This window comes from Camponotus vicinus, unplaced genomic scaffold, assembly GCF_025532165.1.
Source record: "Camponotus vicinus isolate PSW18456_S1 unplaced genomic scaffold, iyCamVici1.0 SCAF_14, whole genome shotgun sequence".
NCBI classification, from domain to species: Eukaryota; Metazoa; Arthropoda; class Insecta; order Hymenoptera; family Formicidae; genus Camponotus; species Camponotus vicinus.
In genome coordinates, this window is record NW_028141950.1 from 2,492,322 (window position 1) to 2,517,200 (window position 24,879).

The 24,879-nt window shown below is 34.0% G+C and overlaps 2 protein-coding genes across 3 annotated transcripts in view; both read left to right on the plus strand.

Annotated features, from left to right (window-relative positions):
• Positions 1 to 31: 31 nt before the first annotated feature.
• Positions 32 to 2,377, plus strand: LOC145965422 (PSME3-interacting protein). Of its 2 annotated transcripts, none has more exons than XM_083088958.1 (5): positions 32 to 438; positions 625 to 723; positions 1,049 to 1,268; positions 1,431 to 1,495; positions 1,599 to 2,377. In XM_083088958.1, exons 1-5 carry the CDS (start codon positions 342 to 344, stop codon positions 1,937 to 1,939), a joined length of 822 nt encoding a protein of 273 aa, XP_082945084.1. In that variant the 5' UTR covers positions 32 to 341; the 3' UTR covers positions 1,940 to 2,377. The 2 variants fall into 2 exon arrangements, with proteins under 2 accessions (XP_082945084.1, XP_082945083.1); XM_083088957.1 differs by having other exon boundaries at positions 34 to 438; positions 1,428 to 1,495.
• A 657-nt stretch (positions 2,378 to 3,034) lies between these two features.
• Positions 3,035 to 24,879, plus strand: part of LOC145965536 (beta-galactosidase) — a 115,420-nt gene continuing 93,575 nt past the window's right edge. Inside the window, exons 1-2 of the mRNA XM_083089186.1 lie at positions 3,035 to 3,624; positions 3,762 to 3,880. The gene's annotated coding sequence lies outside the window, so the exon portion shown is untranslated. The remainder of the gene's footprint in view (positions 3,625 to 3,761; positions 3,881 to 24,879) is intronic.

Here is a 24,879-nt window from a genome sequence, read left to right on the forward strand (position 1 = left end):
TTAAAGGTTTTACTGCATTATCAAACGCTTCTATCCGCCATGAGTCCTCCATGATCATTGAACGAATAATTCATTGTTTTATTTCTGTTGACAGTGTCAGTTCACCCAGTCAAAATATTTTTCAGTCTTCCACAATATTACGGAGTGATCGTTAGACAGAGAATGTTTTGAATACTATTTGAAATTGTTTTCTTTAAGAGACTGCATGCGCCATAAAACATGTATAAGGAGTTTTAAGTCATTTCGTTCGCGTACGGTACAGCTTTATCGAGATACAAAAAACTGAAGCATTTGTTTACAGCAGTTTTCCTTCACATAAGAGACGGTTACAGACAGTGAAAATGAGCTCGGGCTTTATATCAGAGGCCGAACTTGCCGAACAACGACGAATGCGACAAGAGGAATGGGAACGTGTGCGAACTGCTGATCAGCCTTTAGGTTAAGCCAATGTTTCATCCATGTTTTATGCAGCATATGATCATTTTACAATTGTAGTAGAAATATGTATTTTATTTGTGTAGACGTTGAAATTTGTATATATTATTATAACCAGCAATTAAATTCAACGATCTCGAGTATTGTGAATGTTTGAAAAATATTTCACCCATGTATAATGATTTACAGAAGCTCCAGAGGAGTCTTATGATCCTAGATCGTTATACGAGAGATTACAAGAGCAAAAGAATAAAAGAGACTTGGAATATGAAGAAGCGCATAAATTAAGTAAGTAGAAAAATAATATTGAATTTATTATAATTATTGAGTATTACGTAATGTTCTCAAATAAGGTAGCATTGAATATAATTTAATCATTTAGTATTGCAAATATATCAATCATTATTTGCAGTAATAGCTTTTTTATTCCTTACTATTAATATATTTGTAAAACTATTATTTTTTAATGATCTATAATAATATTTCAATATAATTAAGTATGATAGATAAGTCTTCTAATATTTTAAGATTCATTCTTCAATATCATATATATATATAAAAAACAATCTTAATACTTATAATATATAAATCTTAATACTAATAATCTTTTCAGAAAATATGATTAAAGGATTAGATGATGATGAAGTCGAATTTTTGGATTTAGTAGATAGAACTAAAATGGAAGAGGAACGTAAAAAGAATCTTGAGGAAGAAAAAGAAATGCGTGATTTTAAAGCTGCAGTTGCTTCGCTTCAAGAACAGAAATTAAATGAAAAGTTAAAACAAGAATTGAAGAACCCGTCTGTCAGTAGTAAAAATGTTGTTTGTGGAAGGTATTATATTACATCATCATTAACATATAAGTTCAAAATAATTTCTATCTTAAAAGCTATGACATATTATGTAATCAAATAATTTTAATTTTAATAATTCGTGAATAATTTAATTCAATAACAGTGTGAATCAAACACTCAATTTTAATTGTCTGTTAGTAGTCGGCCTTCACAATTAAAACTGCCTGCAGGCGTTGTGTTAAAACGATCTGACAAACAAAAACAAGGTAAAGATTCTAGAATAGAAATACTTTGTACATCACTTTCCGTTTATTATATTATATATGTAATGTAATACACTAATTCCTATGTAATATATATAAATTACAGGGGAAGCAGTCCAAGGAATTAAAAGAAAGTTGTCTTCATCCGATGATGCAGATACTATGAAAAAGAAAGAACCATATGTACCTTGCAAGTCAACAGTGGATACTCCTAATCTTGAGTCAGATAAACAAAACAATAAAAGTATACTAAATCAAGTTAATATAAGTAACGGATATAGTGGACTCAAATGTATCGGCATATTACCCGGCCTTGGAACATACGATAATTCTAGTGACAGTGATTGCAGTTCTGATACAGACCAAGAAACTGAACCAAATCCTTCCATATACGATATGTTGGGTCGAAAAATAAAAACGTTAAAAGAAAAGGAAGAAAAAAGTTGAATATCATGTACACATAAATACACACACACATAAACACACGCACACGCATATATTCATCCATGCATACATACATACATATATATATGCATGGATATATTGAAGATATTTGTGAATATAGAAAACAAATTTATTATGTTGTGATTCTTAATTGTGTTTGAAATACATCATCATATTTCTACTACATTTAGCCAATATATCCACATAGTATATTTGTATTAAAATTACATGAATAATAAGCTGTCAAAAATTGTATTTAATAATTTCGTAATCAGTTTGAGTATTTCACACAAGCTTTAATCCTAACGATCATCTCAATTAACTATTTAACAATTCCAAATTAAAAAAAAATGTATATACAATCATAGCATGATAGGAGGATTTGTGTAAAATGGAACATTAATTAATGATTCGTCAATGAAATAAATAATTATAAGCTAACTTTTGCACGTGTTTTTTATATAACATCTTTACTGGATCATTTTTATCATTTGTGAAATTTTTTTTTCTTAAAAATATAAAATTATTATATGCAAAATTATATGCTAGTTGCAGTTAATTGGAATTGTTTCGATATAAATATTAAAAATCATCATTGCTCTTTGATGGATCTGGATTCCGTTTAGTCATCGTCTGTGAATTGTTACATTTGTTATATCTCGTGTGTGATTATATTGTCTAAAGTCAATTGTGGCTGAAAAGTTATCGTGTACATTTCGCGTAAAAAAATATCGAATATTCATTAATAACATAATAATTATCATACGATTGCTATTATCAATACTTGTTTCTATGCATAGATCAAAATTCTCAACAAATATATATTTTTTTCTCTAAAAAATGCAACGAGAATACATGACCATATATTTGCACATTTTTGTTCTGTAATTAATAGCAAAATAGTACCGTTTGAGGACAATGCATATTATAATATTCGGAATTTTAATCATGTTATAATTATTACGTTTTAATTTTGCCGCTTCATTTCGGAAAACCGACAGCGCCCTCTCTCTCGATCCGTTATTAGTCATTAGTGACTAGTGGTGTGTCGCGTTCAAATTGCTCCGCATTTTTCCGGATTATTGTCGTTTGAAAGTGAATCTCGTGCGCGAAAATTGATCGCGAGTGTTTCGCGTTATAATTCGTCAACTGTCGCGTGTAATTTGTCGGTATCGGTGATTCTGTTCGTCGCGAATTGGCCGAAATTCCTGCGCGTACATACGTCATGCACCCTCTCGCCGAGATGCATCGAATGTTTGATCATTGTATCAATCGCGCCGCGTCCGTATTTTGTAATTAACTGCGTCAATTGCATCGTCTGCAATATAATTCGCATGCTGTATACATATACTTTAAGTATTTCGAGCGTTTATTGGAGTATTTCGGTTTTCTGTTTTCATCAATTGCGTGAAGTTTGCTGCTTGTTTTCGTCCGTTCCGGCACTTCGAGAATCGCAATATCGCTTCTCGATAGATCCATGGTTTCTTGTAGGAAATATCACTCGTATCGAATCATTAGATCCCTCGCGATTGTTGCCGCCTGAAAAGTAAATCGCGCGCGAAAAGTCGCGAGTGTCTCGCGTAAAGTGTCACTTTAATGGATTGCGGGAAATCATTCCCCCCTTATCTTCTCATGTTTCAAGATGTCTCCTCGTTGAACTTCCACGGAAGTGATCGAGAACTGATCCGGTAAATATATATCGTCATTTCGATTGATTCAGTGCGATGGTATTATGGCTTTTTTAGCAAAAAATAAGAATATTTTTGCTGTTGATTCATGCAAATATTTATTACTAGACGTATAATTGGTGATATCAATATCGCAGGTTATTTCATTTCTACGAATTCCGAGAATCACCCTTCGATCTTCGCATGCATCAAGGTCATCAAGATGTCTTCTCGTTGAATTGGAACGGAAGCGACCGAACTGATACCTGATTATCAGGTAAGTACATATCGTCGTTTCGATTGATTCAATGCGACGATTTATTATTATATCTTTTTTAGCAGAAAAATAATGTTTTTGTTGTTGATTTCATTTTCCGATTTAATAAGAATATTGTACAAATAAATCAATCTTTATATTTACATCGTTTTCATTCGTTTGTATCTGAAAACCATTATTTTTCTGCTCTTATATTTTTTATTTTATATAAAATATATCTATGTTTGATATATTTTTCGATAGGGCTTAGTCGATAATAAAGCCAGGTCGATATATTATCATCGACAATCAGTCACATCAAAACGCTTCAATTATCCATTAAATCGTGAAAGTTCCTTACCCAAGGAGCTCGGTAAGAAATCTGTAATAGTACTTTACCGACGACAATTCATTCTCGAGATGTCGATTATACATGCGTATAAAAAATAAAGTACACAAGTGCATAGTTATTTGCAAATATTTCCAATACGTGTAACACGCTATATTCACAATTTTCTTCTGTTTTTTTCATCTTATTTTCTGTTACATTATTCATCTGTGCATTTTGATGTGTTTGAATTTCATTTGCTTTAATAAAAATGAGAAATTGTAAAATCTTTTTGTTAACAGAAATTAATTTCCTTTTTCATGTTTCTATCACACGCATCTATTACTCGACATGCATTATGATAGCAAATAAATATCAGAGATATTGAAGTTTCAAAACATTAATTTGTTAAATGAAAAAATCTTTCTCTTCCTTCGAAATACGCGCTGGTTGTTTTCACAAGGTTCGTATATTTTTTATTTACATTCAGCATATATATCTGTTCGAAGAATTTCTATTCCTGATTAAGGGTGATAAACTGTCAGTCGAAATTTCATTACGACGATGCAAATAGCATTTATCAAAATTTTCGCGTTGTTTTCTCGCGATTGTTCTCGTATCTTTGATTACGAATATTGCCTTTCTTTCTTATCATTATACGTATACACGTTTTAAGCATCAATGATCGTACATACAAACGAGCGCAAACGAGCGTTTGAGCGATATAGAATAGCCAGAATTGTCATTAAGCCCCGTGGATGGTTTCCCATTGGGACCCGTGGGATCTCCCGGCTGCGAATCGCGCACACTCACGCGACAGCGCGTTTACGCGTGCATGCGTACGTACAAAAATATGTGCGTGAATGTGTGCGCGTGTACCTCGATTCCCCTGATTCTTATATCGATCCGACAGATCTGATATCATCCAGCGTTATCCCTTGGGCTCGCACTCATCTGCCGACAAAAGAGCATCTGTGCGAGCCGATCCGTAATGCTCTTGCAACCTGTTCACAAGTAGCTTGCCCTATACGCACAGCATGAATTCATTATCAGTCTAGTATAAACATATTGCCTGTATGGATAGGGCGCTGTCACTCAACGGAACCTAGAGTAAAGTTTCTGATCCGAGTCATTTCTGTGTATCGTAACTGTGATCTTAGCCTATTAGTTTTCACTACGAATCGCGTCCGCATGACGGAAACGAGGTTGACAAATTCGATGAGCGCTATCGCTTTGTTCATTTTAGGCACGAAAAATGCGACACACACATATGTGTATATATTTTTATATTTATATATTTATTTATTTATATTCTGACATTTCAAAATTTAAAATATAAAGCATTTCGTAAAATATAAAAAATAAAGATGTAAAGTATTAAATGTAAAATATTGATTTTTCGATAAATACTTTAATACTTTTACACACGGAATAATATGAGATAAATCGATGACGTAAGAACACATAATTATATATTGATAACATATTCATCGATATGATATATGTAGTATCCAATTTATTCGTTTTATATCAATCTATAAAAAATAGAGCCATTGATATCTATTTAATAGCTCTTTTGTTAAATATGTAAGAGGAAAGATTTTATATCTTTGCGGATATTTTCTGTTTGCATCTCGGGAAATTTGACACATTCCATTTCAAAGATAAAAGATTTCTGTGATCTATGTCGTTGTTATCTTGAAAAATAATGTCATCGTAGCGACAATCGGGATGAGAACGCGATGAGTTTACAGGCAATAATGTTTGATGATGCATCGAAATGATTGCTGCAACTTGTAATATTTTAGCGATAACACGCGCGCGACGAATCTATTCCAAAAGTTATTTTTATCATAGGCTTATACACGCGCGCATATATTCTTGCCGGTTGCATCTCTGTGTGCATGTCAGTAGCGCGTGTGTGGTCAATCCTGACCTGGCTGTGTATACAGGACTGCGGTGGCAGGTGACGGCGTGTTGTGAGCTGCATAATGAATAATGCGAAAGCCGAACCACAAGCCGTTCCTGTCCTTCCACTTGGCTGACTGAATGACAGCCAGTCTAGGAAAAACCACTGATTGGCTGTACATGCCCCCGACTCTCGTGCTTGTCACATCCTGTGTGTGTCTACCTGCGATCGAAATCAAGCTGCACGACGAGACTTGATTTTCGTATTTCTGGGACACGCTATCGGCGAATTCACGATGGATTTTGCAAAGAAGCGCCGCCGACGCTTGTAAAGAGAGACGAGTATCAAAAATAACATTGTCCCGTGTCTGAGATACCAACGTTTATTAGATCTCCAGATAATAGAAGAGAAATTAAGCGTCATTTTATACCGCAATTATTACTTTTGTGCTTGTTTGAAAAACTGTAAATAGCACAATGAACGAAATTCTAAAAATGTGTCTTTTTAAAAATGATGGAAAGTTTAAGAGTAATGCGTTATTGTTAGTTTAATCAAGAACGAAATAATTTCATGTGAAAAAATAGGTCAGCTATTTGTACAAATGCCCGCTTATTTTCTCTCGTCTTAAGGTGATAATTTTAATAAATCTTGGTCTAACGTCTAAGTTATTTTTAATATTTGACATTGTTATTCCTTACGATCATCGACGACGTTTTGCAAAATTTATCGTAAATTTATCAATAATATATAAGATGTCTCGTCAGAGAAATTAGTCTCGAAAAGATTAAATCTCGTCATGCAGTTTGATTGGATCGCACGTAATTTTGTTTCCAAGCAAATTATATTTAGCGACTGAAAAATCAGTGATACCATTCCTCCATATTATTTTTCGTAATTTTCCTTGATGAATTAAAAATCAAAAATTATAATTATAGATATAATATGTAAATTGGGGACACAACTACTTGTTAGAAAACTTAAACTTTTCATGTAATAAAGTAATATGCGTCGGTAATATATTAAACTCTTCTCACAAACATTATTTTTGATTTCATAAAATATTGATATAATATAATAACAATACTTATTTTAATATATAAATATTCAAAAAGGATTGATATAATTATTGATTTTAATTAAATATCGAAAGTATTTTATTCAGCAGATTAGAAAATGCTTGCGATATCTACAAAGTATCGGAGAGAAAATTTTTTTGCAAAGAGAAAAAAGATTATTCTTATTATTTATATATAACTTTTAATAGCATTATTGGACATTAGTAATACTTTTCATTGTATATAACGAAGCAATACTCGCACAATAGTTTTAGGCCGATTTAAGGGGGTTTTAAAGTGTTGAGAATTTACGAACTAATCCCACTCGATTTAGCACTCGAAAGATATTTCTAATGGGAACGGACAATGGGTTGTGAAACGGGTTGACCCTTTGATTGCGTTAAAATAGTTTAACACTTAACGCATAATCACATAATTACAGTGTATGTATATGTGTTAGTACTTTTCAAGATTCCATTAATCTTCAATATTGCTTTTGAATATTGCTTTGTACGTTACTTATAAATCTCTTTATCAAATTATCAATTATATAAATTTTATATTTTATTAAAATCTAAATAAATGCCGATGAAATATGCAGAAAAATCTATGTTACAATCGTATGTAATTACACGAAGTATAATTATAACATATTTAATTCATTATAACATATTTAGTTAAAAAAATAATTTTTTAAATAAATCTAAATTTTGTTGAAAAATAATGTTAATGTTTATGCGCGAAAAAGTTGGAATTAATTAAAAATAATTTTGTTTAAAAAATTGTAAAGTATATATTAAATTAATATTTTAGTATATTAATATTTTAGTATATTATCGATAAAGAATTAAATATTAAAGTAATTAAAAAATCAATAATAAGATTACAGAGTATTGTCGAATGCAAAGAGAATGCAGATAAGAAGGAAACATTTTTAAATCAGTAAAAAAATAATTAAATGTTTACGAACCGATGCTACAGTCAATTAGCACTACGTCTTTACCACAATATTTTTCTTTCGGTTTATTCGCTAATTATCGTAAAGCAAATCTCCGATAATGAATCCACGAAGTGAAATACGTTTTTCGATATTATCCATCTCGTCTCTTACAATGGTGGATAAAAGTGGTTTTCCGGAAAGCTTTCGCGCAAAATTCTTCTTCCGTATCTGCATACCATCGTGCTTTCCGTTTCCTAGAACACTCCTTGCACGCAAATTGGGGTCAACGTGAATACTTAATGGGAAACTGTGGTCGAGCAGGAGTCAAGGTGCAGTGATGGGAGGCAGAGAGGAAAAGGCCGTTTGCCGTTCGCCCGGCGTGCCAACTTAGTTAGGCTGTCTAATCAAACGACTTCACACGGTACATCGGCGATGATGTATGCAAAATGGTTTCCCTCGTTTACAAGAATTTCTTAAAATCATTCACTTCTCACACGATCAAGATATTCCGCGGTCGCTTCCGACATTTATCGCGACATGTGTTCAATCGCGCGCGTGTTTGACGTGTAATTTGTTATACTACTTTTATTATTCTTTTGTTAGCAAAGAAAAGCTTGTTTATAAATAGTACTAGTTATCCATCAATTATAAGATTATACTAAAATTAGATTAATTATATAATTTGTTTAGTTACTTAACAATCAAGAAGTATAAAATTATTCAAAAATGAAATATATGTATAAATATTATATATTTTATATAAGACAACGCTTAAACAATTTATACAGCCAATAATATAAATTGAACAATAGTTTCATGAAACAAAGGTAGAATATAAAAAGATGAGATCTCCCCAAAACTAGCCAATAAGATAGGAAAAAACTGAAATATTCATAATTTGAATATTATTTTATATTTTGCAATATATAAAGCGTACTATATACGCAAATCTCTAAGAGGTTATTCTGTATATATCGTATATGGAGAACGGTTCTACACTGAAACAGAATATCAAGAGAGATTGAATTACTCGCATAATAGAGAGTCGTGAATAAATTATTTTAAAGAAGATAAAGTTTCTTTTTTACTTTAGTCAACGCCTTTATCGAATTATAAATAAGCCAACTTATCCTTGGCAGACCATACAACACATTACGGGGCCCTTATTAATATTTATATTAGGATAGCGAATATGGAAATAGATGCACTTCGTATTCTAGTCTTCCATGAAGATTTCGTTGCAACACTCCAGTTAAAAATGCAACATCTTTCTTCGTTACTTTTATTTCTCTCAGTTCTAACCGTATCATCCCAACATTCGAAATACTAAATTAACAAACTGCTTTTAAAAATACAAGCTTGATGTAGTAAATTTTCCTCAGGTTACGTATATGTGAATTTTTTTAGCGCAGAATGGAAAACAATAATCACCAATATCGCAGAGTCAATACTCTTTCATTTGGTTTAGCTTTGCTTATTTGCATAAAAAAGTATTGCAATATTTCAATATTTATATAAGAAATTATTAATTCTCGACAATATTGTTTTTAACTTATGTAAATTAATCAAGAAATATAGAAAATGAACGAATTGTTACAATTAAGAGGATAAGTGCGCATCTTTCAATTAGTTTCAAATAATTGCTTTAACCGTAATATGTTTAATACAAACGTTTATCCTTGTTCATTGAAAAAGACATGGATATTTAGTATTATTCAAAAAAATTCGGTCTTACGCGGACGACACTGGTCGTAACGAAACCGCCCATTGCCAGTGTAATCGTGAAGGAAAGATGACGCTTATCCTCTAATACAACATTCCGGCCATCCTCGCCATCGTGGTCACTGCAGTCGCATTAGTTAGGACTAACAACGCTGGCGGACAATCAAAAGCTGATGGGCCATGATTCGCTATGATAATGAACCATGAATATCGCATGAGGCGAGCGAGCTGGGGACGCCAACTCCTCGCTTCGCTCGCTAGGCTCCATACCCGTAGCCAATGGTCGGGGTTAAAGGGAACTGAGGTGGGAATATGAAGGGATGGGCAGAGAGAGAAAGAGAGGGAGGGAGAGAAAGAGAGAGAGTCGAGGCTATCGATGCGCGGTAATGCCTCTGTTGACGCTCGGATTAAAGTCCTTTTCGACACACACGCAGAATGTCACTTCCGTGTGTTGTGCAAGTATCATTATCGATATAATTTCCCGCGAGTAAATAAAAATCTTTATATGTTCGACGCATCGATGGAGAACGCGCTTCTACGATGTGGTTACGATTCCAAAGAAGTTGCTAAATTGCGGTTCACCGTTATTGATAGGAGAAAAAAAATAAAAAAATAGTACCTTGAATAGTTATCGAAATTATATGTTAGAGAAAAAATATATATATGTATAAAGATATATTTTTTCGCGAGAAAAGCCGTACATATTAACCGTACATAACGTCAACTTGTAATGATCCGCGCATAGACACGCAGATCTCTAATGATCTCTGCATCACGCAGCATCCTAATTATTATGTCGATAATCGCGCATGTTCCGATCGCGAGGTATACCTGGAAGCTCTTTGAGGCCGCAAATCCAAGAGACAAACGTTTCTGATTTACGACGTCGAGCCTCGGCTTTCGCTCGTTCATTATTGATCGTTCGTTTATGTTCACCCCGATGCCGGACAAGTTCGAGATAAACCCGCGGCCACAAACGGACCGAAAAAATTGAAGTCCGCGCGCGCGAAAGGAGGGCGAGCGTTAAATAAAATAACGCGACCAAGAGAGAAGTAAAGGAGGAGAAAAATAAGGGTCAGGAAAGACCTAGAATCGGGAGAATGAGGAGGGAATGAGAGGAAAAGGGGGGAAAAAGAAAAAGAATAGAAATACGTTTATATGCGTGCGCGTTTTTGCGGAGCTGGTAGCGTGTGAGCATAAGTATGTATCTATTTACGAGCGAGAAGAGACATTACGGGCGCAGAAACGACATTCGGAGGAAACCGCGTTTGCAGTGCAAGATAGAAACTTGACAGGATCTCTATATTAATTGCCAGACGCTGGCTGGACGATAAGACACGACAGCATGTTTAAAATTACCGTAATATTATAAGATGAATATTTAAGAACTAATGTAATAGAATGAAATAAATGATGTCTTGCAATTTGGTATCATACAGTCAAAGAGAAAAGTGTAGCTTGTTAAAACTTCAAATCATATTTTGGTATATTGCTGCAATCTTTTTATTAAATTTATCTTTTTTAAATTATTTATCCATTTAACTTTTTTAAAGTATGCTTTCAAATTTTAAAAATTTTTGTGATAATTTTCTTGATTGAAAATATCAATTATTCTGTTTGTATATATATTTAGATATATATTTTATTGATAAAAGTCTCGACTGCATGACTGTGATATTAGCTTTCCTTTAAAAAAAAGAAAAAAATATTAATTTTTTAGTAACAAAGCTATTTTGTAAAGCTCTATTTATATTAAATCGTACATCATATTTTTTCAATTGTATTTAGAGATATTAAGTATTTAGAAAATTACAGAGAGAGCAAATATATATTGAAAGAGAAATAAGGTTTTTAAATAAATTTGCCAAATATAAATGCACTTATTTTATAAAAATTTTTACTTTTGAATTTTGTAATTTTCTAACGCGTTGAGTGTTATGTATATAACGGGCATCGTTGCCTGCTACGATATTCAACGTTATTAAGCCGTCGATTGCCGCGTCAAATATGCTACGTATATTACAACGCATTATTAACTTATTATCCTGTAAATGTCGATTAGTAAAACTTTTCATGTTTAAGTATCATTTATTTTCTAATTATTGTTTCTTTATTTTAATAACACGCCAATCGATCTTAGTAAATATAATAATCAATATCAGGTCAAAAAGAAAATTAACAGAATATAAGTTACAATTTTTGTATAATTGTCGTAATATTATTAAATTATTCAATATGTTGTAATTAATTCAAGCGAATAACATTTTTTTAATTAGAATTGTTAATTAAAAATCGCAGTTAAGAAATATTACGGCATAATCGTTGATCGATATTAATGAAAATGGAAACGTATGATCGAAATTTGCGGTAGTCAATTTTACGAAAGATGGAGCATCTCAGAGAGGAAGAGAGAGATCGATTGAGAGAGGAGGGGCACGCCCCTTACCAAAAAATATAATACAAATATATTTCTTTCTCTCGGTAGTGTGATCCGTGCTAATAACGAGACAAGCGATACCCCTGGAATGGAGAGGTCGACGATGGGATATCGCGGGAGAAAAAGGGGAAAGAAGCGGCGGTGGGCCGTCATCGCCGCGGAATATGCGTGCACGCGATGCTGAGGGCTAGAGTGCGTGCGTACATGCGTACAGCGTGCGTGCGTGCGTACGTGTGTGCATCCGTGCATGCGTGCGCGCGCTCTATAAGCATCATACCACTGTTCAGCCGCCGCGTTTCGGAGCAGCGGCGGCGAAGCCGAATGACTGAGCGAGGGTGCGGGCCCGCGTGGCCCGCATTGGCTGCTGAATTATATATGAATGGAGCGTAAGGGCTGTTGCCTAGCAACCGCATACACCGCGTTAAGACAAAATGGAGAAGCACGCAGCATCCGCGCGGCTGCCGCCTCTGCCCCTCGTCTCTCTCACTCGTTCTCTTTCTCTCCTTCTCTCTCTTTCTCTCCTGAAATTTTTTTCTCGCTTATATCGCTCATGCGCGATCTTGGAGCCGCTTCGAATCGCAATTGCTCGACGAATTATCGGAATTGTCAAGTTGATGCCGAAAGATTGACTCGCGAACGATCATTGATTGCATTCTTGAATCAGGAGTTGGATAATGGATATGGTAGTTGGCGCAAAAGATTTTTTTATTCTTTTATTAAGTTCTGTCTTAAGCAAAGTTACTGATTTGTGAGTCTTGAAGATTGAAAAACTTCTTTCCAACTTTAGATTATACATTTTCTTTTTCAAGTAAAAATGTAAAAAGGGAGAGGGAGAAAGAGATCTGGAACCATTACGGGAACTATCTATTCTCTGCGTTCGTTCGATTACGATGTATGAGAGTTGCAAATAAAAATCACGCAATCGCGACTTAATCCATCGCGCGTATCGATTATCCCGAACATAATTTTAGTGAAAGAATAATTTACTTACGCGGGAAAATAAGTTCGTATTTCGAAGCAACGAGTACTCACAATGCATCGGTCCTTTCCTACATTAACGCGTATGGCGCGGTCTTTTTTGCATCCGCTATTTCTACTGTTTTACGTGCGTGAGTATTAAGCTGATAAGTAGACGTATATTTGACGGGAGCAATGCGCCTCCATTAGCAAGCACTACGCCGATCCCTCCAACCCCTCTTCTCCCCCGCGCTTCGACCATTATATCTGAAGTTCCTATATAGCGTAGGATGAGCCAAGTACCATTATTATGCCGAAAGTGTGCATTATTCGCCGCTCTTTTCTTCGACATACACATATATATAATATTTTCTCTTTCTCTATCTCTTTGTCTCTCTGAAGATATGATTATGTTACTAATGTTAGATGTTACTAATCGAAGTCAGACTTGCTACCAATAAAATTATCGATAATATTACCGCGATATTTGAAATATTTTAATATATACATTTATAGATTTTAAATCTTCAATAAATACTATAAATTTTGTTTTTTTTTGTAAAATATAAAAAAATTTCATTAAATTTTTAATCCATAAAATTGCATTGTTTTTTTTAAATAAAAAATAATATTTTATTGACTCTAATGTACATGCATATACATATACACATTTTTCATTATAAGTCTGCGGTCTCTAACAAGTAAGTTAAACGCATGGTGAATCATCGTAGATAAAGTTACGCTCTTCTTTTACGGAGAGGACATTTCCTCTTACATTTCCTCTTACTTTTTCTCTCCTTCGTAATCCATTTGAACTGATCTTCTCGCAACCTTTTTCACCCACCGGATCACATCACAGATCAGCGCTACGTCTTGGTGACACATATCAGAATAGCCGGGAGTCCCATACGGCTACATCAAGCCGATCATCTCAAATTACAAAGAGTATTGGAAACGGATTTATTTCAGCGCCCTTTTCCATTCTATTATGGACTTAATAGCGTGTGATATAAAATGCAGAGATATATATCTTCTTAATGTCTGGTCATCTCAAGTGAATATAAAATACTCAGAAATATGTGTTTACGAAAAAGTTATCGATAAAATATATTTTTCTTAAATTTTTAACCTTGTCTTTAATTATAAGATGCGTTCAGTTTTGTGTGAAAGCAATTTCTTATTATATCTATGCGTGCACATGTTGAAAAAATAAATTTACGTTAAAAAATATGTGACACATGCAGGAATATTGATAATGGAACGCGCGAACAATTACACGGGAGTATCTATTACGAGAGAAAACGCGTCCGCCACGCAAGTCAGATTAAAAGGGTAATAATCAAATATGGTACACTTAATTCCACTGTATCCCCACATAATTCCATGGAAAATACATTTCTCCCCCAATCTGAAGACCCCCCATCCGGGCTGTTAAATATAATCTGGTACCGCGTTTGTTACTTCTTACTCTCTTCCATCTCCTCCTCGCAATATTCGGAGTTCCCAGTTTCCTCGCGTAGGCTTTGTAGGCGCAGAACAAGGGGTTAACCTCCTACATTATTCAGCCGTTCATTATATATGAATAAATTTTCGAGTAATGCCGAGATAAAGCTGCCAAGTTTTAGGTACCTGCCCCGCTTGAATATTTAGGAGACACTGTCACGCAGTACCGTTATGCTCGGTCTTCTTCTTAACTTTCGCAGATTCATATACATATTAGACGTTTTTCACCAATACGAGTTAACCGATACTCTCTGTCGTATTTTTCAAAATATCATCCATTTATGTATATTGCATGTTTCTCTATAAAACACTACATTTCACTTTAATATCTTTTAAACGCTATCTCTTCGAATCTCAAAAGGTTGAATCTCAAAAATTAATTCGTCTTTTTTTGTGAGGATCGATTTGAAGCGATGCGCTTTTAGCATATATAACTATTTAAACCGTATATCTAAACTTTCCGACTGTATTACATGTTACGTGCAGCATCATCGCATTCGCGGGATGCGGAGAATGTCGCGCGCGCGCACACAAAGTCTATAATCATTACTCCCGACTAATTTAACGTAGCGATAACGGGATGGCAGCAGACGGGGTCAATAGAAATCCGCCGACGGAAATCAAAGTAGGGACACTTAATTGTGCGGAGGGACGACAGCGAACGAGAGGTAGAACGACAAGAACGTCTGAAAGAACGCGCGAATCGAGGGACGGCGACAGGTAGAAGTCGAAAGGGGATAGATACGCGCGGACTCAAAGGGGACAGACGAGGGGGGAAAGACGGCAGGGATAAATGGGTCGGGAAGTCAGCTCCTCGCACAAGAGGACTTCAGGCGACGGAAGTGGAAAAAGAATCATGACTGCGAGTCCGGCGATCAAAACAGACATATTCGATATACACACACATAAACACACACGTAGGATAGAACATGGGCCAGGTTGGCGCTACCGCGAGTCAAGTTTCAGAGACCGAGCAACGTAGTTTTCCTTCTTCTAATGTCACGTCACTACCTAGAAAAGAAACGCATTAATCTTTTAAGAATATTGGCTGCCTGGCCCGCGCGCAGTAATTCCCTGGGTAAACCGACGTTGCCTCGTTTGACCATTCCAACGAGTTTTATACACGTACTCGACGAGTATCACGTCACGACGTTGGTTTTATTTCGGCACTGTAGTTTTTACGGCTGCAAAATTTGTCATGTGTTGCTACAGCTATCATTTGAATCAAACTCATTAAAAATATACAAGAGTTCAGAATGAAAAAACAATTTTTTCTCATAAATGTGGTTAAGGACGTAAAAATATTTAATACGTATTTATATCTCTATCACGCGGATGTATATATTATAAAAATCAAATAAACTAAAAAGAATATAAAAAACTGTTACACCCACACACATTTAGAATTATTGGATTTAACTTAATAAAAATATTTTTTATTTTTATAGTTAGATCTTCATATATTCATATGTTCGTATATCCATTCCAGATCTTCACATGTCCATTTAAAAGATTATCGAGCGTTAGATGTATTTTCTAAATAAATATAATTTTTGGAAGAATTTTGAGAATCTATATCTATCCACGTAAAACAATTTCCGATAACTATAACGTCAAAAGTTTCCAAAATTATCAAAAAATTAAAAGATATTTATAATTATACACTAATACATATATGTATACATAGTTTACACAAAAAATTATGGAAAATCGATCGTAAATTTAAAGATAATATACATCTTTCTCCGTACAGGGAATATCTGAAAATTACACGCGCAAAGTTATTAAATTTTGAAGAATATTACAACTTGTAATTAATATTATAATGTTTAATTGAACGCGGCTAGTTTTAAATATTAGGCACTATTTTACTAACCATATAAATCAAGAAAGACTCGTCATCTATTCTACTATCAATCAAGAATTTAATTATTTACCCTATTATCTGTCATATGGATATCGATAGCCCGTCCGATGCCAAGTAGCCTTTGACATTCGATTTCACCGAAACGAAACTTATATACGTATCGATCAGAAATTATAAATTGTTGCAATGCTTTTTGATAAAAGCACGGAAATGTCGCGATTATTGCGTTATCGGTCCGCGTTATCGGTCGAAAAACAAAAAAAAAGAAAAGGAGCAAGTGTTAATAAGTTGACAGTGAGGGGCGATTTTGGAGTAGTTAGAGGGACAGAGAAATATAGGAAGGGCGAAGGGTTTTAGCCGAGATGTATATTTTGAATACATATAAAGGGGGCGACAATACGAGTTTTGCATTATACGGGGATTATCAACCTGTTCGGTCCCATTCCACGTTCAACAGATAAAGAAAGAATGAGAGAGAAGGAACGAGATAGGATATGATGGCACATAGAGACCGAGGCAGAGACGCGTGTCGTGAAAGTAGGGTGGATCGAGAGAGTCGCGCTGAGAAAGAGAGAGAGAGAGAGAGAGAGAAAGAACGAGAAGGGGGTTCTCTCGTCCTGAGTTGGCGCGTGTGGTGCGGGGACTCGAATAAGGCATACGAGCACGTACGCGCTGCATCCTCTTGGGACACGGCCGCTCTTTATGCTCGATATAATACCGCTCTCTCAAAACATGCATACTTCTCTACGGTTCTCTTAACGTGTGCGTCGCGACGCGACTAGGCGTTTCGAAGCGATGGGGCGTTCCATGTATGAGCGAGCGTGTGCGCGTGTGTGTGATGCAACAATATAAAACAGTCTACTGATGGACGGATAGACGTGTGCATGACCGAGCGTGTAACCTCGTAGTGTGTTACACACGCGTGTGTACACATTTCTACGGGAAAATAGCCGCATGCCTCGCACGTGTTTTGATGGACGCGCGATGGTATATACACAGTTAACTGCAGAAATTTATTTGACGGGTCGAGCGTCTTAATTTTCTAACTTTTCGATTTTTATACGATTACGAGAGTTATTTTCTCATGCCAAAAATAAATAATTATGTGAGAAAACATTATCGCAAAAGATAATTATTCTGTCCTTTTTGCTTCTCCATGATGTCCGAAAATTGTGTGGAATAATTAATAGATTGGCACGTTGTTAAGTCGAGATACAAATTAGTTAATATTGTACTATATATTGCCAAATTTTCGCGTTGCAATTTAATATGTAACAATTGGAATCACTTTTTGGCCATTATGAAACAAAACCGAGCGACCGTCTTTAGTCCGTTAAGCAGCGACATTGGGAGAAACGTCGCGGATAAATAGGGAGGAGGGTAGGTGGAATAAGGAGGGTTGGAGGTTTTCTCGTCGATACATTATACGCTTTGAAGCGTCGTCGGAGAAAACTCTCTCTCTCTCTCTCTCTTTCTCTTTCTCTCTATGTTCGGTCTTATCCTATTACAGTCAAGCTTGGCACTTTCTAGCTAAGTCGAAGACAAGACCCCTTCGCTGCTCCCATTTAGTAATCCCCGACGTTGGCCGGGAGTTTACAAGGAATATTTAAGTCTCCCGCTAAGCTAGGATTAAGCGAAGGCAAACACTTTGATTAGCGAAGACGAGCTCTTGTGTTTTTACCTTATGGCTGCGTCTTTCAACCGCCACCAGCAATTGGGCCCGCGGATTAACGTTAACAATTCTCGGTAATCGTAAGAGGCGTAAGATAAACGCCTTAGAACGCAGAAAAATAAGCCCGTAAATTCGCCGAATATTTAACGTGAATTATAAGAAATACGTTTTACTTTCGCGAACATCTTAATAAATAATTAATGCCGATTTATGTCGGTTGTATGTATGCAAACATTATTAAGAAATGTTTGACTTTGCGTTTATTTATAAAATAATGAGATAAAAAAGCTCATGTAATCAATTTTTTTACTTGTAATATCATTAAATTAATACATTTTTGAATAAATAATATATACCATGGGCGTTTCTAAAGTACTTGAACAAATTTTACGATTTTATATTACTTGATTAAAATTTAGTATGTATATTCTTTTTGGAAAAAATTTAATTAAACATCTTCTTTAATTTTGAGTTTTTAATTTTATATTTTTAATTTTATATTTTGGCCTTAGATAAAATATGTGATTAAAGTTTGAATAAAAATTCAGTTAAAATCACTTGCAAAATAAAATTTTGTTATTTTCATCCATGAAGTTTAATATGTGCTGAAAAGCTTTTCATTTTTAACTATTTGTAAAATCTGTTGTAAAACAATTATTCATTTATATAGGGCGTTCACTGAAACATGGTAAAATCAACAAGAGAAGATGATTCTTTGTGAAAAAAAACAAATAAAAAATGTAGATTATTTTTTTTCAGAATAACCAATGTGAATGACCAATAAAATAATCTATTTTATATTTTTTATTTATTTTTTACGCGCAATAACTTTCTTGTTGCTTGTATCACAATTTATAGAACATCCTATATGGATGTCCTGTATGAATTGAATACAATCAATTTTTTTAAATATGTAATTTTCCCATAATATAGAGAACGATATTTTATAGCATACTCTGTATTAATCATGCGATACGTATATGTTTAGCAAACCGTGAAACAATCCTGCGATAATTTCACAAATCTAAATAATATTACTCAATTTTTTTGCATCCCTCATTCGCTCGTAACCCTGTTTAAATCAATTTTTCTCTCTCGGCAAAACTGGTCTTAATTTTTCGCTTTACGGAGCCACGATGTTTTATAATAAACGTGCCAACTAAGACAGCGGTGGGCAACGAGGGTGGAAGAAAGTACTCTCCTGCGGCGACAAAAAAGTTCATATTTTTTCAATTACGAGACGAGCGAGGAAGTGAGGGTAGATTCTCGTTGAGGCGAGAGGGTCTTTCGACGCCATTAACACTCTCGTAAAAATACGAAGGACCGTCGTCCTTGTCGCATCAACTCTTCCATTTAAATATGAAATCAAGTACTGGTGCAAGATGGAGATAGAAAGTATCTAATAATATTCAAAAATTCATTTTTCTCGCATTAGTTATTTAAATTAATATACGAGTCGAAAATTTTTAACTATTTATATATTCGTTTTTTTAAATGTGAAATAAATTTAAAAAACTAATTTCTTGCACGTACGATTTCAATCAGAATATCATGAAATTATAGTGTAATTACATCTTACGATCGGTTAGAAAATTTCGAATTAATTGGTTGAAAAATTTACGATTTCTACTAATGCATTTTGTTTTAAATAAACACAATTTCAAATACTCTCTTAGACAGAACGCGTCAGATGTAAATGCGGTCCATTGACTGCAAACGGGCGGAGTCAACCACGTTTGACGTGGTGTTCCGCGATCTCTGGATTTTCCCAGAGAAATCGAAGACACTCGCGTTCGGCAAACGACGAGCGACAGGCCGGGCGACAGCCGGGCATCAGGAAGGTATCCAGGAGTGTCGGCATTTGTGTCGGGCAGTTGGTGGAAGCCGGTAGGGGCGGTTTTCGGGAAGAGGGTTGTGATGGAGCCGCGTTCGCGCGCGCGCGCGAGAGAGAGAGAGAGAGAGAGAAAGAGAGAGAGAGATGGGCGATTGTGTTCTGTGCGTCATGTATAATTCACGTTCATCGCTCGGGTCTCGCGTCGGCAACTCCGGGCCCTCTCCCCGTGTGCCCGTGCCCGTTATATCTGTTGCAGTGGCTCGTGGAGAACGATATATCCGACCCCTCACTGTCACGACATCTTGGAGACCCTTCCCTTCGCTCTCACGTTCTCCTTTATTGCTTCTCTCTCTCTTTGTGTTCTTGCCGAGACCCCCTTCCCCCATCCCTCGCTTTTACGCACCGCGTCGCTCTCGTTCTCTTCTCGGCTTCTGCCATTCTCGTTGCGCAGCGCTACTCGCTGGCCGCACACATTCATTCCCTTTCCAGTCACATCCCTTTTTTACTCTCTTTTCCTTCGGTCAATTTTGCGTGTCAGAGAGTCTTTTGTTCAGGGGGTGGGAGGAAGAGGAGGGACAGAAAGGCACGTATCCAAGCGGTCGAACAATGTCACATAACTCCCGACAATTCTACGCTGTTTGAATCATTTATGAGGATTGTCATTGTATCGCAATAACTTTTGTGACGTGATCGCCGGGACTAATATACTGCAATTTCTCAGAAAAGTTCTCTGTACTCGTCATTTCCCGTTGTCATTATCAACAGGATTGTAACACTGATTTAAGTATCGGCGGAAGTGTAATAGAGTTTCAAAAGTTTGCGCATTGTTAAATGTATTATTATTTTTTCGACATTTAGTTGGAGATCTCACTCGATAGTGACTTGAAAACATGAGTATTTCTTCAGATAAATAGAGCATATATTATAACATTGAATTTTGAATGTAAATTATGCAGAATGTCTTAAGTTTTTCATTTATGAATTCTTCGATTTAATTTAGAATCGATTTTTTTAGACAAATAAATTCGATCGTTCAAGAATTAAATAAATAAAGTTTTTATATTTCACTTATTTATTATGAATTATTCTAAAATTTATATAAAATATTATCTTTCGCATGACATTTTATTCGATATAATTATAGATATTTTTATATTATCTTAGCTCACATCATGATATACATGGAATATGATTTATATAAATATTAATAATTTCAAAATAATTTGTTATTATTGCTATCATTGTTGATTATTATATGTACATGAAATGTAGAAATGTATTTCAAATCAGCGCTACATTTGATTTATAATGTATTAAATATCGTATGTGTAATATATCATGATGTTAAAGCGTTGATAATAAACAATTGTTAATAATATATTGGGATGCCTTTTGATATATCGAATCTAAGTTTACTGCATCCTGTTTATTTCGTTGTTGCGCCAGTCTCCATAATTTCAAATAATCTCCCTTCTAAATTTTCAAAAAAGTATTGTTTTATATTAGTTAAGGATATCACTAGATAATTTATTTATTTCAAATCTTTTGTGATAAACTATTTAATATATGTAGGAAAAAATGCATATGGAAATATTTTATATTCAAAATAGCAGATGTCTATAAGATACGCTCCCCGTAAAAAAATATAAAGTTATCGACTTTACTATGGTACGTGCAGAAAGATATTTTTAAGCACATGACGTGCAAAACATGGAAAATGCAATTTTGTCCGAAAAGAGTACATTCCGACTGATTGGTTCTGGCGCAGACGGTTAAATGTTCCCGAATCAATATTTAACAGCTATAGTCTGTTCTACTTTTAACTTGGTTGCTAATACAGTGGTATTAGTAACTTTAACAGAATGACGCTAGACACTGAACTACCTAATACCGTTGCATTTAAGTCCATTATACTCGTTTGTTCCTTTTATTCATATAAAACTATTCCATTTTAACATTAACGATTATTATGTCAAACATTTCGGAAAGATTATAAAGTAACAGACTATTTTGCAAAACTGCTTTTTTACAACAGATGCGTGTATATTTGATACGATTATATTTGTTGTATTGCTGAAACGCTATCGACATTATTTCTAATATGATATTAGAAAATATATCACCCTCTCAAAAATATTTTAATATTTTATAATATTTTAATATCTTAATATTTATATATATAAATATAACTGATAGTATATATACAGATTTATAAACACACATCTTTGAAATAATTTATGTAAATAGAAAATTATTTTGTTTTACAACAAATAAGCTTTATGTACATCTTTTTGTGCACACAATAAAAATATTCCACAAGATAAAATATTAATATTCTTAATCCATTACAATATTTCGAGGTAATACATTAATCTATCTCTAACATTTTTATTATTCCAAACTTTTGATTTATATTTAATATAGTAATAACTGTAGAAAAATAAAAAAAAAAATAGAAAAATAAAAATATAAAATAAATATCGAGCAATTTATATAAATAAATAATATAGAATATTTTTATATTATTGTACCTGTCATTAAAATCAAAATTTTATATATATAAATAATCAGATATAGTCAGAGAAATATGTATATACATTGTCAGAAAAGATTTTAAGTCTTTAATTATTTTATGTGTCATTTCACATATAATAATCGTGTATTTTTATATAAATCATATATGCATATTTCTTTGGATCTGTGACCTCAAAATAAAAGTAAAAAACAATTTTTCACTCACAGGTATGGTGTAAAACGTAATTGTAGAAGACCGCTGTAATCTGCAAGGTACAAATCACCTGATGTCTCCTTGATCTTCGTTTTCTGTTGCTCAATCGCTTCTTCATGGCACAACACTCGTCAAAACACAGTTAATTATGATTGTCCGCGCACTAATTAGCACTAATTTAAAATACGATCGCGCGATACTTTATACGGCACTCCCGGTCAATGCGCACTTTATTATATCTTGTGCAAGTAGAGGCACAATTATCCTTACAATTATACTTAATGCATTGCAATGTCTTTCTACTCGGAGTCGGAAAATATGTGCCTTTATTGATTTAAAATGATATCGGTTATCGGTTTATTCTAATATCACGCGAACCGAATTAAGAATTAATTAAGACGCGATTCGAAAATATATATATATATATAATTGAAATAAATGATTATTATTAATAAACAGTCAATATATTACGATTTCTATTACTTGAATGATTCGATTTGATGATCGATGTATTATTTTCGCCCTTAAAACAATGGACAAATTATCTATATTTAAAGCTGGATAAAACTTTCAAAGCGCGACGCGAAATACATTCGAATCTAAGCAAAGTCTAAGATACAATTATCGCTCGTAAAGAGATCTCAATAAAATGATATTTTACGTCTTTTATCGTCGCGGTTCTTATCTGAAATCTATAAATCACACAAAATATTCGCGTCGATAAGCAGTCGATTTGTTTCAGAACGAATCCGCATCGCGAGAGTTAATTAGTCGATGAAATTGATAGTTGTTAATTATGATAATAAGGAAATGATATCGCGCTCAGCATCTCTCCATATTTGTCGCGATCGTGTTTTGAAGGATACTGCGATGTATGTATCTCGCGCTCTCCGCCGGGGGGTTGAACAAGGTTACGGTATGTATACAAGGTCACGCGTCATACGCCGCTAAGACGTGTATGTCGGTGTGAATTCCTTGCATTCCTTAGCGTTACGAAATATTTAAAACTTTATAAAGTAAATTCATGCGGTATATATTCTAATCTTTGAACTTCTTAAATTGTTAACGAACGGTATATCTCTCTTTTACGAAAACTTCACGTTACTTAAATTATATTCGACTATACTTGTACTCGATATTATTTCTTTCTTGTATTATTGTAAGCTGAAATCCAAATATAATTAGCAAATTATAATTAAACTGGCGAAAAATTTCATGCGCGATGCGAGATACATATATCCAAATACAAGTATTAAAGAAACTAATTTTCCTTAAAGATTTCGATAAAACGATGATTCATTTAACAATTCTTTGTCGTTGTTTCGCGATTATTTGAAAAGTATAAATCGAAAAGTATAAAAGTATAAAGCGAAATATTTGTTTTGATAAGTAGCCGTTGTCTCGATAGAATTTACGAGTCGTTAATTGTAGGAGCTAATTAATCGCTATGTAATAATAGAGAAAAGAGAGAGATCGTTAATATAATTTATTTAATATAAAATAATACACGCGGAATATCTCGCGCACTTTTTCGTTCGACTGCGTCGTGCGAATGACGTCACCATACGTCAAGGCCATCATAAACAATATCCCGAAAAATTCATTTTTATGATATTTTAACAATATAAGATTATTTAATAAATTTATTCTAGTATGTTAAATATCCCATAATAACGCACAGTATCTCTGATAATTAATATAACATATAAAAAAATCTTTAGCTATTTACTTAAATCTTGAATAACAATTTTTTTCGCGTGATCATAAATTATAATAATGTAATAATTATAATCGTAAGAGATAATCGCGATTTAATGTCTGTCGCGATAGTTAATCAATTATGCGTAGTGATATAATTGCGTTTCTTTTATAATTGTAATTATAAAAGAAAATCTAGTATTAGAGAGAAAATAAAATATTATGCCTTCTCTTCCCCACTACCTTCTCGACTCTCGCCGTGTGTATGACGTCAATCAAAGCCATTGTACGTAAATAATATATATCCCGAAAAACTCAGTGTATTTTGATTTTAATAGTATAAAATATATCTCATATATAAATTTATTTT